The sequence below is a fragment of the Diplotaxodon limnothrissa genome, linkage group LG11 (genome assembly GCF_057381915.1).
Source record: "Diplotaxodon limnothrissa isolate DT_005_m linkage group LG11, D_limnothrissa_male_GT1.1, whole genome shotgun sequence".
NCBI classification, from domain to species: domain Eukaryota; kingdom Metazoa; phylum Chordata; class Actinopteri; order Cichliformes; family Cichlidae; genus Diplotaxodon; species Diplotaxodon limnothrissa.
The window spans coordinates 34,790,487-34,809,152 of NC_140606.1; the positions used below are offsets into that span (position 1 = coordinate 34,790,487).

Consider the following 18,666-nt stretch of genomic DNA (forward strand, 5'->3'; position numbering starts at 1 on the left):
ATTTGGTGCATTTCTATTACATAGATTTGTTTAGGAACCAGTTATTTCATGTGCTATGTTTATCTTTGAGGAAGCTAAACTCTCTAAGTTGTATTGTGATCAATACTGAGTCGCTGTTGATTACACATACTATATAACAGTATAGTTCATATCCTAGAAGTGTGTGTAAAGAGGAAAAGACATCTTGTGACATTTACTTTGTGTTTGTTTTTAGTTTTACGGGAAGAAAAGGATGTCAATCATTGAACTACTGACGAAGTAAAAAGCCTTAAACTTACTTCCGCCTCCAATGTTCATTGAAACCGTTAGCTGTCTGTCAAGTTGGGCAAAGGGACGCACAATAAGGACAGAACAGTAAAAAAGCAGCTTCTCAGCAGGCAGAGATAATCAAAGACAGCAACTTCGTCTGCCAGCACGTCTCATCTCTACTACTGCTTACGCTTGCCACACAGCAGCATTGTGGGATGGAGGACACACAAGTCACAAAAGAAATAACGCAGCTGTCGGCTCTAGAGACCAGGTCAGTGGCCTCTATAGCATCGAGTGGATCATCAGCCAGTCGAGCCGCTGCTGCAGCTCGTGCTAAACTGGAGGCAGCTCGCGCACGAGCTGATTATGCCAAAATAGAGTCAGAAATGATGATTGAAAAGGCTCGCATAGAAGCCAAATTGAACACTTTACAGTATGAAAAGGAGGTAGCAGCAGCTATGGCTGAAGCCAGCATCCTTGAGGTTGCAGCAGAGGAGTCTGTCAAAACTGAAAGGAAACCAGCCTTTGAAGAGACTGCTGAAAGGACACGGCAGTATGTGGAGCAGCATCTACAGCCAACCGAGAGTGCTAAACCAGAGGAAGAGCATAGAGAGTCAACTGTTCATGAGCTGAAGCCCACGATTCAACCCAGGCAAAGCTTTGGTACTCCATATGTTGAATCTCACTTGTTCAAAATGAGAAACAAAGCCATTCCAACATCAGGGCTATCTCAGGAACCAAAGTCTGGTATTTATCCCCACTCAACACCGCACCCACCAGAGAGCACAAGGGAAAGGTCGCCTGATCGAGTCACACCTCAACTCCTACCAGATGGCAGTGCTCAGGTGGGTGATATAGCAAGGTACTTGGCACGGAGGGATCTTATTAATGCTGGTCTCACAAAGTTTGATGACTGCCCTGAAAATTACTGGGCGTGGAAATCCTCCTTTCTGAATGCAATCAGTGGACTAAAACTCAGCCCCAGTGAAGAGTTGGACCTCCTTATTAAGTGGCTAGGGCACGACTCAGCACGGCATGTGAAAAGAATAAAGACGGTGCATGTCTGTCGTCCTGAAGTTGGACTGGACAAAGCCTGGGAGCGCTTGGAGGAATGTTTTGGCTCTCCAGAGATAATTGAAAAAACACTGTTCGACAGGCTTACAAACTTCCCAAAGGTCAGTAGCAAAGATCCTGTTAAGCTGAGAGAGCTTAGTGACCTGCTGCAGGAGGTTGAGGCAGCAAAATCAGAGGGTTATCTCCCAGGGCTAAGCTATCTTGACACTGCATGTGGTGTCGCTCCAATTGTGGACAAGTTACCACACAATATCCAGGAAAAGTGGCTCTCTCAGGGTTTTAGGTATAAAGTTGACCATAGTGTCATTTTTCCGCCATTTTCCTTTCTCTGTGACTTTGTCTGCAGAGAGGCACAAGCCCGCAATGATCCAGGCTTCAGGCTCTTAGCATCTACAACAGACCACTTTAGATCAGATACTACAGTGAGGAAGACCTATAAGGGTTTGGTCTCTGCTCACAAGACGGAAATATCACAGGGGAAAGCTGGCCAAGACAGCGTGAGAGAGCAAACCTGTGATGTGGAAAGGCAGTGCCCTATTCATAAAAAGCCACATCCCCTCAAGCGCTGCAGAGGGTTTCGCAATAAACCCATTGAGGAGCGTAAGACCTTCCTCAAGGACAATGGTATCTGTTTTAGATGCTGTTCTTCCACTAGTCACATGGCCAAGAACTGTAACACAACAATCAAGTGTACAGAATGTGAAAGCAGGAATCATATCTCTGCCCTTCATCCAGGACCACCTCCTGCAACTCTCTTTGGTCATGGCGGGGAGGGCACAGAAGAGACAACTCAGCCTGCTATAACATCGACTTGTACCGAAGTATGTGGAGAAGCTCAGAGAGGAAGATCCTGTTCTAAGATCTGCTTGGTAAAGGTTTTCCCAAAAGCGCAGCCAGAGCGAGTGACAAAGGCTTATGTCGTGCTCGATGATCAGAGTAATCGGTCACTTGCCAGGTCAGAGTTTTTTGATGTTTATGGCATAGAGGGGTCAGAGTCTCCATTCACACTTCGTACATGTGCGGGAACAACAGAAATGATGGGTAGAAGAGCTACAGGCTTTGTAGTGGAGTCACTAGACGGAGCCACATCAGTCACGCTGCCGACAATAATTGAATGTAATAACATTCCGAGTAACAGAGCTGAGATACCTACCCCTGAGGTGGCAGCAGAACATGCTCATCTAAGGCCAATAGCCCATCTCATCCCACCACTCGATCACAAAGCAGAGATCCTCCTTTTACTTGGACGTGACCTACTTAGTGTCCACAAAGCGAGGCAGCATAGAAACGGTCCTCACAATGCCCCATATGCACAGAAACTGGACCTGGGATGGGTCATCATTGGTGACGTCTGTTTAGGTGATGCTCATAAGCCTGCAGCTGTGGATGCCTATCACACTAATGTGCTTGAGAACAATCGCCCATCCTATTTCAGACCATGTCCAAATATGGTTCATATCAAAGAGAATTATGGGTCCAAGTCTGAGCGTAAAGCCTTCCCTACCACCAAAACACCTATAGTTAAGGCATGCACTCTTGGAAGCACCATCTTTGATACATCCGAGGACGATAACAAAATCGGCCTTTCTATTGAAGACAAACTGTTCCTAGAGGTCATGAAGAGAGAGATGTTCATAGATGACAGCAACAGCTGGGTGGCGCCACTTCCATTTAAGGGACCTCGCCAGTGGCTGCCCAACAATCGCGACCAGGCCGTCAAACGCTTATCCTCTCTTCAGCGCACCCTTGAAAAAAGGCCTGAAATGAAGAAGCATTTCTTTGCTTTCATGCAGAACATATTTGATCGTGACCATGCTGAACTGGCTACTCCACTTGAGGTGGACAAGGAGTGCTGGTACTTACCTACGTTTGGGGTGTACCATCCTCAGAAGCCGGATCAGATCAGGGTTGTGTTTGACTCAAGTGCAAAGTGCCATGGCGTCTCTCTCAATGATGTTCTCCTCTCTGGACCTGACCTCAATAATAGCTTATTGGGAGTATTGATGAGGTTCAGACGTGAAACTGTTGCAGTAACTGCTGACATTGAACAGATGTTTCACAGTTTCATTGTAAGAGAGGACCATCGAAACTATTTGCGCTTCCTCTGGCATGAAGACAACAATCCTGCCAATGACATCTGTGAGTATCAAATGAAGGTTCACGTGTTTGGCAACAGCCCCTCACCATCCGTAGCTATATACGGCCTTCGATGTGCAGCAGCTCATGGTGAAGAGGAATTCGGATCAGATGCACGACGCTTCATTGAGAGGGAGTTCTACGTTGATGATGCGCTTATGTCAAGGCCCACAGCCAGTGAATCTATTGATCTAATGAAGAGAGCACAGGAAATGCTTGCCACATCTAACCTTCGCCTGCATAAAATAGCATCAAACAGCTCTGAGGTTCTTGATGCATTTTCTCCAGATGACCGTGCAAAGGGGCTTAAAGAGCTAAATCTGGAGACTGATGTGACACCTACACAGCGAAGCCTTGGTCTGATATGGGACCTAAAGAAAGACGCCTTTACCTTTCGAGTAGCAGAGACAGTGAAGCCCTTTACAAAGAGAGGTGTCTTAGCTACAATCAATGGTCTTTTTGATCCCTTAGGATTTGCTTCACCGGTTACAATCCAGGGAAAGATGCTGCTGAGAGAACTTTCAAGTGAGGCCCTAGACTGGGACACTCCACTGCCTAGAGAAAGGGAGGCCGAGTGGGATACATGGAAAGAATCTCTTGTCGATCTCAAGAATGTACATATTCCAAGGACCTACGCTTCTGCTATGATGTCAACAGCAATCAGAAAAGAGTTACACATCTTTTCAGATGCCTCCACTAAAGCCATTGCAGCAGTTGCTTTCCTAAAGACCACTGGCGAAAATCAGAACCATCAGGTGGGCTTCGTTCTAGGGAAAGCAAAATTGGCCCCACAATCTGCTCATACAATTCCAAGACTGGAATTGGGAGCTGCTGTTTTAGCTGCAGAGCTTGCTGAAGTCATCACAAGTGAACTGGACCTAAATCTTGAGGCAGTTGAATTCTACACAGACAGTCGTGTGGTTTTAGGCTATATAAGCAACCAGACGAAGAGGTTCTATGTATATGTTGGCAACAGGGTGCAGCGAATCAGGAGGATTTCAGAACCAAAACAATGGCACTATGTCCCTACGAGCTCTAACCCTGCTGACATAGGCACACGCTCGGTGCCTGCCGCCATGCTTGGTGACAGTGCCTGGCTTAAAGGACCTGCCTTCTTGTTACAAGCTAGTGTTACAAGAGAAGCTGAAACCTATGACCTTGTGGACCCCGAGTTGGATGATGAAATACGCAGCTTTGTCACTCACACGAATAATGATGGGTCTCTGCTTGGATCGCAAAGGTTCAGACGTTTTTCCTCTTTGAAGAAACTCCTCAAGGCCCTTAGTTTGCTCATTCATATTGCAAAGGTCTTCAAGAGCAAAGATGAAGGTCCCTCTTGCAGTTCATGGCATCATTGCAAACAGTCTCGCACAGCAGAGGAACTGACAAAGGCTGAGATTGTCGTCATCAAAAGTGTGCAGAAGGAAATGTTTGAGGAGGAACTTGCCTGTATTGCTAATGGTAAAGACATACCAAAACACAGCTCTTTACAAAAACTCAGTCCCTACTGTGATGATCAAGGACTCTTGAGGATAGGTGGAAGGCTCAAACACGCCAACATCGACTACAAGGAGAAACATCCTCTCATTATTCCAGGTGGTAGCCATGTTGCCAAGTTGATGGTAGAACACCATCACCAGCGAGTAATGCATCAGGGACGGGTGTTCACAGAAGGTGCAGTCCGTACTGCTGGATATTGGATTACAGGAGCAAGGAGGCTAATCAAACAGATTATCCACAACTGTATCACCTGCAACAGACTTAGGAAGAAAGCAACTGAGCAAAGAATGGCAGATCTGCCTTCTGATCGTATCAGCACCGAACCTCCTTTCACCTTCGTGGGTTTGGATGTATTTGGCCCTTGGTCTGTGGTCACAAGGCGCACAAGAGGAGGCCAGGCAAATAGCAGAAGGTGGGCTGTTCTTTTTACGTGTCTTAGCACACGTGCTGTGCACATTGAACTGATTGAGTCGATGGACGCATCAAGTTTCATCAATTCCCTGCGTCGATTCTTCAGTTTGAGAGGGCCTGTTAAGCAGATTCGATCCGATTGTGGGACTAATTTCGTTGGTGCTTGCCGGGAGCTAGGTTTCACACTGACAGATCCCGACGTGTCAAGCATTAAAACATACCTGGGAGAAGAGGGATGCACCTGGATCTTTAATATACCTCACTCTTCTCATATGGGAGGAAGCTGGGAACGTATGATAGGATTGTCCCGACGTATCCTGGATGCAATGCTTCTCCAAACCCCGCACTCTCACTTGACACATGAGGTGCTTTCTACTCTAATGGCAGAGGTAACAGCCATCATTAATGCTAGACCTTTGTCTCCTATCACAACAGATCCTGACACACCCTTCCTGTTGACACCTTCCATGCTTCTCACTCAGAAGGTGTGCACTCCTCTTCCCCCTCCGGGAAGTTTTATTGAGAAGGATCTCCATCGACAGCAGTGGAGGCAAGTTCAACACCTTGCAAACACATTTTGGACCAGATGGAGACGGGAGTACTTAGGGACACTGCAAAGCCGGAACAAGTGGCAACGTAACCATGCAAACCTCAAGGTGGGAGATTTGGTGCTCATCAAAGATGCACAAGCGAGGCGCAATGAATGGCCAATGGGACTTGTCAACCAGATCTTCCCGGATAAGGATGGCAGGGTCAGGAAGATTGAAATGAGGGTCTCAAGAAATGGAACTATTAATACTTACCTGAGACCTGTGTCAGAGACAGTGTTATTGATGTCCCCAAAGGACTGAGAAGTATGTGTGTCATGATGGTAAACATTGTATTCAGATATAATCTGTAAAATCTTGCAGTTTATGATGTTTCAGTTGGTTCATAATGGTATTTTACAATACCAGACGGGGAGTGTTATGGCATGCATAGATTCTTTCTCTTCAGCACCCTCTGCTGGTCGTAATGGGAATTCTCACCTGCTTTTATTTTGGTGGGGTTTTTCTGTGTTCCTGTGGGTAGAGGAAACAGGAAGCTGGTCACTTGTTAGCCTGCAGGATATGTTGTTGCTCTTTAAAACGTTTCTGCCTTGGAGAGTTATTGCTTGTGAGTATTAATGTACAACATGTTTACAAGTTTATTTGGTGCATTTCTATTACATAGATTTGTTTAGGAACCAGTTATTTCATGTGCTATGTTTATCTTTGAGGAAGCTAAACTCTCTAAGTTGTATTGTGATCAATACTGAGTCGCTGTTGATTACACATACTATATAACAGTATAGTTCATATCCTAGAAGTGTGTGTAAAGAGGAAAAGACATCTTGTGACATTTACTTTGTGTTTGTTTTTAGTTTTACGGGAAGAAAAGGATGTCAATCATTGAACTACTGACGAAGTAAAAAGCCTTAAACTTACTTCCGCCTCCAATGTTCATTGAAACCGTTAGCTGTCTGTCAAGTTGGGCAAAGGGACGCACAATAAGGACAGAACAACTCTTGACCTAGCAATGAAGGCAGGTTACCAGCTGTAGTAGCTCGTACAGCCAGCCGCCTTACGTAACCGCTGAATAATCGGGTCAAAACGATCGGATGAGAAGCAGGGTCAGGACTTCTGAGGTCACCCATTCAATCCCCAGACGAGGATGAAAAAACTGCACTCACACAGTTTATTAGGTACACTCAGCTAAAACCTAATGCAGTGTAAGACAACAGTCGTACAGTAAATCCTCTCTTCATCGTGGTAGTAATGTTCAGTTTTGCAGACAGGTGTTTATGGTCACTCTGAAGGTTTGTTGTGCTGTGGGATTGGATTACATAACACTGATGGGTGTTTCATATATTTTTGTAACCCTGTTAATATGAGTGAGGGCATACTAAATACCAAAAACACCTCTGTGTGTGGAGAAGGCAGTTCAGTGGTGTCACAAACTGCAGCGTCCAAGACGACGATGAAATTACACCTCGACAAAATATCTGACTAGCCAAGTGAAAGACTGTGTTCACACTAGGCTTGGTTGCATTGCACCCCGTCCCCACTTTCCTGCTGGCCTGCGCTCACACTGCGCTTAACGATCCGAGTCCTGAGTACACTTCAGTCTGTCTAAGCATCTCAAACTTTGATTTTTATGTGGCCACACTGGAGCTGCTCTGGAATTGGTGAGAAACTGTCCTCTCACATACATTATTACTTAAGGCGAATTTCACAGAGCCAGCAGTTGTTGAGAAATCATCGGACTTCCACACTTGGCTGACCGCACTAGGTGTGCAAGTGTCTGACCTCACTGTGACCTGGCCCACCTCTTCAAATCGGCTAGGCTAAAGTACCGTACGCACCAGTTACGGGGGCGACCGTGGTCCAGGGGGTTGAAGCTCGGTTACAGGTTGCCGGTTCGATCCCCAGCTCTCTCTGTCCTGGTCGTTGTGTCCTTGGGCAAGACACTTTACCCTACCGCCTGTTGGCCAGAGGGGCCGATGGCACGACATGGCAGCCTCGCTTCTGTCAGTCTGCACCAGGGCAGCTGTGGCTACAACTGTAGCTTCCCTCCACCAGTGTGTGAATGCGAGAGTGAATGAATAACGGAATTGTAAAGTGCTTTGGGTGCCTAGAAAAGCGCTATATAAATGCAATCCATTATTAGTTACACCAGTCAAATAAACTGGACTTTGAGGGTCAAACATAGTCAAGCGTTACCCAGTTTGGCACCATAAATATCAGAAAACAGTCCAGTTTAAGCAAAATCTAATGGCAGTTAAACTTTGTCTGTACACAAATCACATTAAGAGGAATTAATCACAGCTTATTTCAAATGCCACTGTGCATAACACTGCACATGCATGACGTTAGCTACACCTGGCAACGTAACCTAACATTAGCAGTGACGACAGCAGCCTTCTTTCCTTCCGCACGTCTATGCACAATGCATCTATGCATTGCCAGTTTAGTCAGCACAGCTCATATACAAATGCTCATTTTTGACATTATAATACCATAGAGCTCTGCAGGTATTCTCTTTCTCTACTTTGTGTGCATTAATAAAAAACACGAATAATTACAGTAGATTAACAGAGTAGTATTTCTGTTGCTGACAAGTGAGGGCAGCAACATTTAATTGTCTAGTTGGCGAATCATCCACATCCACAGTACAAGTTTAAATCTTGTTAATAAGTTGGTGACAGCTGGAGAAATCAGTTAGGAGCCCTCGCTATTTACCACATTTAAAATACCTTTGAGCAAGGCATTAAAATAGGTTTTATTGAACCTTCTGACATTTTGAATTAAATATTAATTTGCATATGAGATTCTTAATTGTTGTCATATTTGCTACATCTGGCTTTTTATAAATTATTGCTTAAAAATGAATTGTGCAATTTATTGAGGTTTTTCAGGGGAGGGGGATTAGCACTGATGATGTAGAAGTTCTCAAAAAGTAATGCATCAAATATGACACACTTTGATTTAAGGGGTTAATGCCCAACCTGGGGTCATACTTGTGACTGTAACTGTTTCGGTGAACATACAGCAGGTGACTTTGGGTGCAAAGCAATGCTTAAATGGCCCTCCATCTGCAGCACAGACTATTATTGTTCCTGCTGAACTGGAAACAGGCATTAGCAGAAAATACGGTATATGGGAATGAGGCTACAGCAGGTCACAAACAGCTCTGAAATGGTTCGATTTGTCTGGAAGCTTGTGCTTTTATCTTGATTGACTGTAAATGAATGAGAAATGTCAACACGTGGTGGCCTCAGTGCAGCAGTTAAACCTGTCTTCGAACAGTAACAGGTCGGCCATGCTGCCATACCAGCCAGGACTCTTCTGAACACTCCTCATGAATTAATTCACTTTGAGATTAGCTTGTTTAACATCCCTCCAAGCACTGTACTGTCGCTCCAGCTTAAATCATATATGAATCTGCGCTGCCCCCTGCAGGCTGGTATTTGCATGTGCGAGGAAGGCTTCACAGAAGTGCTGTCATCCACTGGGCAGCTGGACCAGTGTGCCCCCATCCCCATCCTGGAGATCCCCACAGCAGGGGACAAGAAAGGGGATGTGAAGACCAGTCGTGCCATTAACCCCACACTGCCCACCACCATCCAGCCCGGACGCAACGGGCGAACTTGGTACCTGCAGCCCTATGGACCAGGTCAGACCATCACACACTCATCACACCTTATGCAGATTCATAGCACTGTTTACCAAACTACAGGTTATCGTCAGTGTTAACAAACATCACAAATGCAAGGAGAATACAATTGTTTTGCTGCTGTCAAGTGAAAACCTTTAAAAGACCTCTCCAATGCTCATTTGCACCTCTATACTGTATTTCTTGGACTCTACTAGAGTAATTTTGTATGTTTCACAGGTCAAAATGATCCGTATTTATCTTATACATGGCCTCTGTCTAGCCCCTCAGTTCATCCGCCATCTTAAAACAACCTTTTTGGTTCCTGTTTTTAGGCCACCTGCACTTTCAGCCAGTTTTCCTCTGATTGACGGCTTCTCACAAACAGCAGATGTATGAGGCTGCTGTGCTAACAGCCAGAGCTGGTTTTAAAAATAAAAACTCCCCCCATCTTTGACATGCAGTGATATGACAGAAAATAAGAAAAACCATAACAGCACCCCCATTTAATCTTTAAAATGCCATGTGTTGGGGAACTACTTAAAGTGCTGCTTTACAAGCTTTTCTTTCTATAGAAAAATGAATGTAGGCACAACTATTGCATCCTTTCCAAAGCAAGCCTTTGCTTACAGTGATGGTAAACATGTATCTGTAAAGTAAAGAATGTGCAGAGAATAATAAAAACTCCTCCATTTCAAGTTTCTGTTAGTGTGGCTGAAGGGAAAAGATTTCCGAGTCCAGCGTCTGACTTTTTCCAACCTACAGAGCTCCACATAATCCTTGAAGTGAAGTTAAGACATAAAGCTGAGAGGTTTTCACATGACAACAGCAGGACGTGCTTTACTTTCAGTGTGTTTGGGCGGATTTAGTGTTGACAGTGCTGAATTAATGTTAGCTTGTACTTGCAGCTCTGTATGAAATAAAACCAACATGTAATATCACACGAGTCCTTTTGGATGCACTGATGAAGCTTTCCTACCTGCTCTTGACTTCCGCTACATTAACGTTTGAGAGCGGCGTCTGCACGGAGCGTTGTGACTGATGATGCATGCGAGAACCATTTAGGATGCGAGAGCACAGAACAGATTGAGTTAAAGTGTCTCAGGAGCAAACACTTCCACATCCACAAACCATCACTTACAGTAACCTTTGCATTGTTTATCTTCCATATGCTTGCTTGTTTTGCAATACAATGCTTGCTGTTATACTTCACTACAGTAAGATATAAATAAAGATGCAACTAGATTATATAGCTTGTGATTTGCACTGTGATCAGGTCAACTTTGGGAACAAGAGAAAAGCAATTGGGCATGTTTGAGAAATCGACACTTCAATATTTTTTGCAAGTGCCGCATACTTACTGAGTACACACAGAGTACTTACAGGGTACTAATTGCATAAACACGACTGTAAGCTGGAAAAAGAAAAAAAGATGATGGGTGCGTGTTTGACAGTTATAATGCCCCACTGCGTCACTGATTTGTCCTGTATGTGCCAGCTTCGGTTTTCTGGTCTGACGTCAGAGTTGTGCTCGTCTAAGGAGCTTGGAAAGAAAACGACTGGGGTTCTTTAAGTTTTAACAAAACGTAATCTGACAAAATATCTATTATTCTAAATTAAATGACTAAATTGGCTAAAAATATTTTCTTACAGTGCCGAGATTTATTTTGGCTCCAGCTCTGTTTGAGACATGGTCTCTATAAAGGAAAAATTCAGATTTCATTTAATATTTCAGTCTATTTGAGTCTATTTCTACCCCCTGCAGAGTTAATAAATTATCACTCCATTATTTCTGACACATTCTACTAATTATAAAAAAAATAAGAGACAACATGTTTACATGACTGCGAGTGACAGTAGTTTGGGAAATGGACACTAGTACACTTTGCAGTCTGTAAGCAATGATCACAGATCACTTGTGTGAAGTCAGCCCCTGGCCCATTTAACCGTCAGGCTCTGGCTCCTCGCTGCCCATCTGACAAAAGCTGCTGCACCCTGAGAAAATACACAGAGCACCATTTATGGATAACAACATGCTCCGCTGGTTTCTCATTCCCGGTATTTTTTGCCTTGTTTTCTTCCACTATGCCCCCAGATAAGTACCTGACTCTCAGGATATTACACTGTAAACCACAAGCTATGTGATTTATTTATTTATTGATATTAGAGGGATGCACTGATCCAATACTTGAATCGGATGTTATATCAGTCCAATCCTAATTCACAAAGCAGGATCAGGTATTGTTGACAGTGGGTCAGTCTGTTCAATAATTCTATGTTTGTCTGCGATTACTACACCACACATCAGCAGCTGTTAACAGGAGAGCTACAACAGTAACAGCAAAGCATCACCAGTTTAGACATATTTCACCTCAAACTGTGGTTGAGTGATTTGACACGACTGAAAAGCTCCAACATCGACAGTGCTTTCTGTATTACCTTCTCATTGGCAGCCTTTTATTATTAATAAAATAATCTAACACAGTGTGGTAAAGCAGATTATTATTATTTCACTTGTTAAGGAGGAAAGGCTGAGAAGGTTTGGACATGTGCAGAGGAGGGATAGTTGATATACTGGACAAAAGATTTTGAAGATAGAGCTGCCAGGCAGGAGGAGAAAAGGAAGAACATAGAGAAGATTCATGGATGTAGTGTGAGAGGAGACGCAGGGCTGCTGTGACAGAAAAGGATGCGAAGGAGAGGGTGAGATGGAGACAGATGATCCGCTGTGGAGACCTCTAAAGGAAACAGCAAAAAGAAGTAGTAGTTGTCAACTTTACTCCACTCAGGATGCTCATGTTTGTATGAGAGGTGATGCACTCACATCAGAGCTGGAAAGCAGAAGCTGGTGCAGCTGTAAATCACAGCAATATACAGTAATGACTCTCACAGTGAGCTGAAGGGAGACTAGTGCATGATGAATAAAAATATATTATTATTTTATTTAGGCTATTAAATTTAATTAAATTTCCTTACGCATAAAAGAATGAGTCCAAGTCTCTTCCTTAGAGTGAGGAATATAGCTTATTAATTTGTCACAGGATCAATACAGTTTTGGCAGATACTCTGAGCCAGTGTCTCTCTATCATATTGGAACTGGAAAAAGTTGGATCAGTGTGTCCCTAACTGTTATAAAGTACTGCAGAAATCTTCACAGAGTCCTTTTAATGGCTTCTGGTTCCATGTCAAAGTGTAAACAGACAAACTGACGAGCTTCCTCCTCCACAGATGGGAAGCTGAAGATGTGGGTGTATGGTGTAGCAGCTGGAGCCTTTGTGCTCCTCATTTTCATAGTGTCTATGATATACCTAGCTTGGTGAGTTGATGAGTTTAATCTCCCCTATAATCATCCTCCTCATCCTCATTCATGAAACTATTAACATTTTTTACCCCCCACCCACTCTGAGTTCAAGCGTCCCCTCCCTCACATCATTCCTGTTTTTGGTTTTGGATTTTTTTTGTCTTTACTTATTTTGCTTGCTTCATGCCCTTCCCATGTGAGAGCAGCAGCTACTGTGCTAAGGTGCATCGCTCACTTAAGGCCCAAGAGTCTGATGCCAATGGGACGGCAGTGTGGATGGGCCAAAATGCACACGAGATGACTTACACCTGCCCTGATTGCCAAGACCTAGCTCAAAGCAGCAGCAGCTAAAGAGGATGTGGAGGGTTCACCCCCACCCCGACACACCCTTCAGTATAAGTACCTGCAAGTCCCTGAGCTTTCCCTGTGACCTTTGTCAAGTTGTCACATGTCCTGCCTGACTGGCTCAGTGAAGGTGCTGGTCCAGGTGAGGGCAAACCACCCAGAATATGTTTCTCTCAGTTCTCGTAGAGATCTTTTAGCGCTCTTAGACACACTGATGTTAAGTCACCCTGACCTTTTCTCTACCCACTGCCTTATTTTAATTATAATCACGCACTCCAAGTAAATCTACACACATCACAAAGCCAATTTATAATTACAGCTGATTGCAAACCATAGTGTTTCTCTAAAAGATATATGACAGAGCCCCCGTGATGTCAACCATTTGTTTAGGACAAGAAAGAGTCCACGAAACATTGGTGTTTAAAGACAGGTTACCCTGTTGTATGCTGTAAAGTAAGCTTACTATCGCTATATGACATCACTTTTTTAGTAACAAAGAATGTAACATCTGTAACAACATGATGACTTCCTGTTAAATGATGACGTTTATACTTATCAGGTCCAGCTAATCACAAATAGCGAGGAGATATTAAACATGAATCCCAGAAGACAGCTCGAGAGTAAAGAGGTTGAATAAGAACTTGAAACCACTTCTGTGTCTGTACACTCAACAAAAAGTAAGAGCCAGGAGGCGGTCAGCTTACACTGAAAAACTGCAGAGAAAAGGTCAGCTCTGGCCAAAGTTCAAAAGTACAGCTACCACCCACAGACTTGGTGTAGACGGACGTAGCTTGTAGGTCAAAAGAGTGAAGTGATGGTGTAAGTGCCTTAAGCCTGCGTTCTTTTTTAACAGCTAGCAGGAGGCGACTCCTCTGATTGTACAAAGAGACAAACTGAAACTTTCTGGGAGAAAAACCTTTCGCTCTGTTCTTATATGACCTTGGAAAACACTCGTTTTTTGTTCTAAGGCTCCAGATTCAAGTCTTAGTGAATACAATACGATGCTTATTTTGGAAAGTCAAAAATAAAGTTTTAAAACACCAAGATGGCAACATTAAAAACACTCAGCTCAACTGTTCCCATCAGGATTTCAATAAAGAAGAAAGGTACAGCGGCTACATTCACGCAACGTAAGCCACGATTGTTACAATCACCATTGTTACAAAACTAAACTGAAAGTAGTCATGAAAAACATTTTACTCAGCTTAAATAAATAATAACATCTGCATTAATGCTATTTTTATGAGACTGGGATGTCCATATGGCTGTATTGTGCTTTTCTGAACTCCTTTTAAATCTGACCCAGACAATAAAGTTACATTATATACCCATGCATTATAGCTCATATTTTAAAAAACCAAAATAAGGGCTCAAAAAGTAAAAAAAAACAAAACCCAACTTCAAATAAAGACATGGACAAAAATAATGATAATTTTCTTAATACACAGTTAGGTTTAAATCAATAACTGTTTCATAAGCTTGTTACATGTTTGTATGAAAAACTGAACAGTTCAACTAGTAAAAATATTTGATTCCTCACAGAAATACAGGAAATTAGAAATGCTAGAGTCTCTGCACTGCTGAATAAATGCAGTTATTTTACAGCTTATTTGTTTTAGGTTATCAAACAAAGTTATCCATGAATATCATAAACTCAACTTAGAGAGATTGTGTTAATCACAAAACTGTGATGTATTAAAAAAAAAAAAAAAACCTTTTTATGTGTGAATACTTGTTAGCAGAGCGGAAAAAAGGTAAAAAGAAAAAAGTTACACTTCAAATGTTTAAAAAATGACATTAAAAATAACATTGCTACAGTGGACATGTTCTTCACCATCATATACTTTCATCATACTTCTCAGAGCTCGTGTAAAATTATTTTTCTCTCATTTAATTTTTTTTAAACGAGGGTTAATACTAATGTGTGGGAATAATCGTCTTGTTTAAACTCCAAGCAGAATATGAGCAGACTGAGATGACATTAAAGAGACATTTAAGTATTAACTCCAGGCAAGGTTTAAATCAGGTTTAGATCTCCACGAGGCTGAAGTGCTTTAATAAAACGATGTCACGCTGCCCTCTTGTGGACAAAGATGGAACCATAGCAACACATGCCCTTTATTTCCTTCCCAATCAATATTGTTACAAGATAAACACTCTTTGTTCCTCTGTGTTCCTTTACTTTAAAAGACCATAATCTATAAAGTAGGATAAGAAGATAAGAAGTTCAAATAGCAATCAGTATTTTGTTAAATAAATTTAATATCAACCTTTGGTGCTTTTCTTTGGCTTATATACTCTGCTTCGATTTGGCCTAAAACACGCTCTGTGTCACTTTTAACATCAGGAAATTTTAATGACCATTTTTTTAACCTTATTTAATTTCTTCTTTTATTTTAAATAATCGTTTAACTGAAAAAGATTCTTTGTTATTAAGAACAAACACAGCTACAGCTGTAGTGTGATCACGCATCACTACAGATGAGGTGTTTGATGAACACGTTTTTGCTGCTTGCTTGAACGTTTGCTGTCGTTTACTCTGCAGCGATTTTATCAGCTCTTCATCAGAAAAACTATTCACAGGAAATTCCCTAGAGTGTTCCTCTGATTGTGCTCACCAAATCCAGTGCTTCAAAAAGCATTTCGGTACATTTCTCGTACTCTGGCTGTGGGAGGAAATATTAATTAGACTTTTTTTTTCTAGTTAAAACTAGATAAAAAAAAAATCTTAACAATAGAAGTTAAATGATAGAATACACAGCAGAACTAAATATTGGCTTTAATGATTTCAAAAGCCGTTCTCTATGGGATATCAGATGCTTCTGAAAATGTCTAATATTACACACCTCATTACTTTGACACACCCTGATGTTTAAGCAGCACTGAGAGCTCAGAGAAAAGCTTTGTGTCTTTGCTTCATCTAGAAGATTTTTTCCTCTCTGGTAGAAGAGGTCGGGCATGTGATCGTCTCTCTGCATATTAACTCACTAATAGCTCTTCATCCTTTTAAACTGAGATGTATGAGTCTCATTTCTCACAAAAACAAACAAACAAAAAAAAACTGTTTGTTTAAAACCTGTTAACCAGTACAGTGACTGTAGTCTGGGCTCTACAGCTTTTTAGTTTTTAAGGTAACCTGATTTGTAGTTTTTTTATTTTGTTAGGAGGTTTTTTGTAGCTGTCAGATTTTGAATCCCATGAAATTTCAGAACCAATGATGACATGGTTGAAATACAGAAGCCTAAAATAAGGTGCAATCAAATACTGAGTGAGTAGAACCATATTATATAAATAAAACCATACCTGATTTAAACTCTGGACCATTTTTAAATCATCATCGGCCAGTCCTGTTTTGACAACTTAAATTGCTCTTCTGCGATTTTTCACTAGCTTTTTTCAAACTGACCTAAATTTCATTTCAAGGATCATCAGTAGTAATCTGATCCTGGTATCCAGACATGACCCAGAGTGTCACATTATTACCCCCCAAAAAAAAGCATGAAAGCATTCAAGCAAACCACCTGAGCCGTGATACTTGCTATCCTGGGCCAGCATACTGAGTATTTTAGCCACAAACATTCACCAACTGCTTTAATCTTATGATTTGGCTCCCGGCCACTCAGTGCTCTTTCTCCAAAAATTAAGGAAATCACAACACTAGCAGAGGTAGCTCAGCAGGTTGAACGGCTCATCTGCCAGATGAGCTGTTCTACCAAAAAGATCAGGCTACTCCATTGGGTGAATGAGGCTTGTAGTAAAATGTGATTTGAGTGCCCAGTTTAATGGTCAGAGTGGGACATCCAGGGAGTCATCAAAACAAGGCATGGCCGTTCCCAAGGAAATTGTCTATATGGGTAAATTAGCCACATTTAATCAGGTATGGGTCTTTTTTTTCTTTATTGATTGTGTTGCAGAACTTTTGTCATTACTTATGCCAGATGTCACCATGATTGTCTAAAAAAAAAAAAAAAAAAAAGCACACACACAGTTTATGATGTGATGTAATATCTGCATCCTTTTTTAAGGTCAAAAACAGAAGTGAAGAACTACTTTTGAACAATTGCTAATGTTTTTATTAAGACTTAAATAATAATTTAATGGTTTTTAGGAAGTCTCGTTGGTTTTGTCATTTTCATGGGATTCAGAACAAAAGAGATCAAGGCTATCGTTACATTAAGTATTGATAATTTATTTGTGGACTAGAGATACTTGAGAAGGTTCACTATCAGCTTAAAACTGGGAACAGGTATTTTTTAGATTATCAAAAAAACCCTGAAACTACAAATCAAAATTAGGAAGCAAAACACAATTCATATGGACATCTTTTGCATTTTTCAAAACACTTTCCCTCCCCTGTTTGTGACATCGCCTCACCTGCATTGTGTGTCTCATAATTGCCATCGCATTTACCCAAACACTTCATGATTAGAGTGAAAGCAGAGTTGTGTTTGGAGAATCTTTCAAGTGCCACTCTGACCCCGTTTTCATCTTTCCATACAGCAAAAAGCCAAAGAGACCTCAGAGACAGAGACAGCAGAATAACCGACTAAAACCTCTGACTCTCGCCTACGACGGGGACACGGACATGTAGTCCTCCACGAGCTGCTTCACCCAGCACTTCACCTGTCACAGAGACCCACTTCATCACGCCATTACAGTGAGCGACATGGATGTTTGCAGCGTGAATGGACACGTCACGGAGCGCAGAAATGACGGGAAATCCTCTTAGCAGAGACACTGGTGGGGTTTAACCATTTCAAGTAGAGCTTCATTCACTCCTCTTTTGTTTTCTCGACTATTTTCTTTTTGCAGAGCTTTTATGACCTCCAGCGTGTTCAAGGAAATGCCTTTTTTTTTGCCCCCTACACACCAGTATTTCTATATTGAAAGACTTGTTTGAGACACTGGAAATGCTGGGCGCAGAAGACAGAACCAGCCCTCCTGCTGTCTTTGAACATGGTAGCGCAGGCTCCAGCTCTTCCCCCGCGCTTTTTCTGCTTGTCCCTAAAAATGCTGAGTAGCTGGGGGCTTAGGATGCTCTGACGCTTCGCACGTTGCCAAAAGTCACCGCAGGGAAGAGGAGGAGGGAGAGGAAAATCTCCATAAAAAGGTTTGTATTCCTTTTTCTCAATCCTCAACTGGGTTTTGACTCAAATCTCTTTTACGGTCTTGAACAAAAGGGAGGCATTACTTCTCCCTCTCTTTTTTTTCGGCTTGATTCAGAGGCACACAGGCCTGTGTTTGTGGGATAAACCGATCTGTATGATGCTGATGGAGGAGTAGCCTGCAATCAGTTGTTCATGGAAACTACTGCCTGCCTGCCTGCTTGCCTCCACCCTTGCTTTGTTTCAGGCACTACATTGCACTATATTAGTGCAGCATGATATGCACATGTGACTTCTACTTTCTATTGCCATAAAACACTGCCTCTTCCACAGACAAAAAAACAAAAACATAAAGCAGAGGAACAGCTTCAG

At 42.3% G+C, this 18,666-nt stretch overlaps 1 protein-coding gene across 2 annotated transcripts in view; it reads left to right on the forward strand.

Moving 5' to 3' along the window:
- Nucleotides 1-18,266, forward strand: part of thsd7ab (thrombospondin, type I, domain containing 7Ab) — a 230,880-nt gene extending 212,614 nt beyond the window's left edge. For both annotated transcript variants that reach the window (XM_085366672.1, XM_085366673.1), the window contains 3 exons: nucleotides 9,351-9,564; nucleotides 12,772-12,859; nucleotides 17,690-18,266. In XM_085366672.1, coding sequence (XP_085222798.1) covers nucleotides 9,351-9,564; nucleotides 12,772-12,859; nucleotides 17,690-17,780 — 393 coding nt within the window. In that variant the 3' untranslated portion in view covers nucleotides 17,781-18,266. The remainder of the gene's footprint in view (nucleotides 1-9,350; nucleotides 9,565-12,771; nucleotides 12,860-17,689) is intronic.
- The last annotated feature ends 400 nt before the right edge of the window (nucleotides 18,267-18,666 follow it).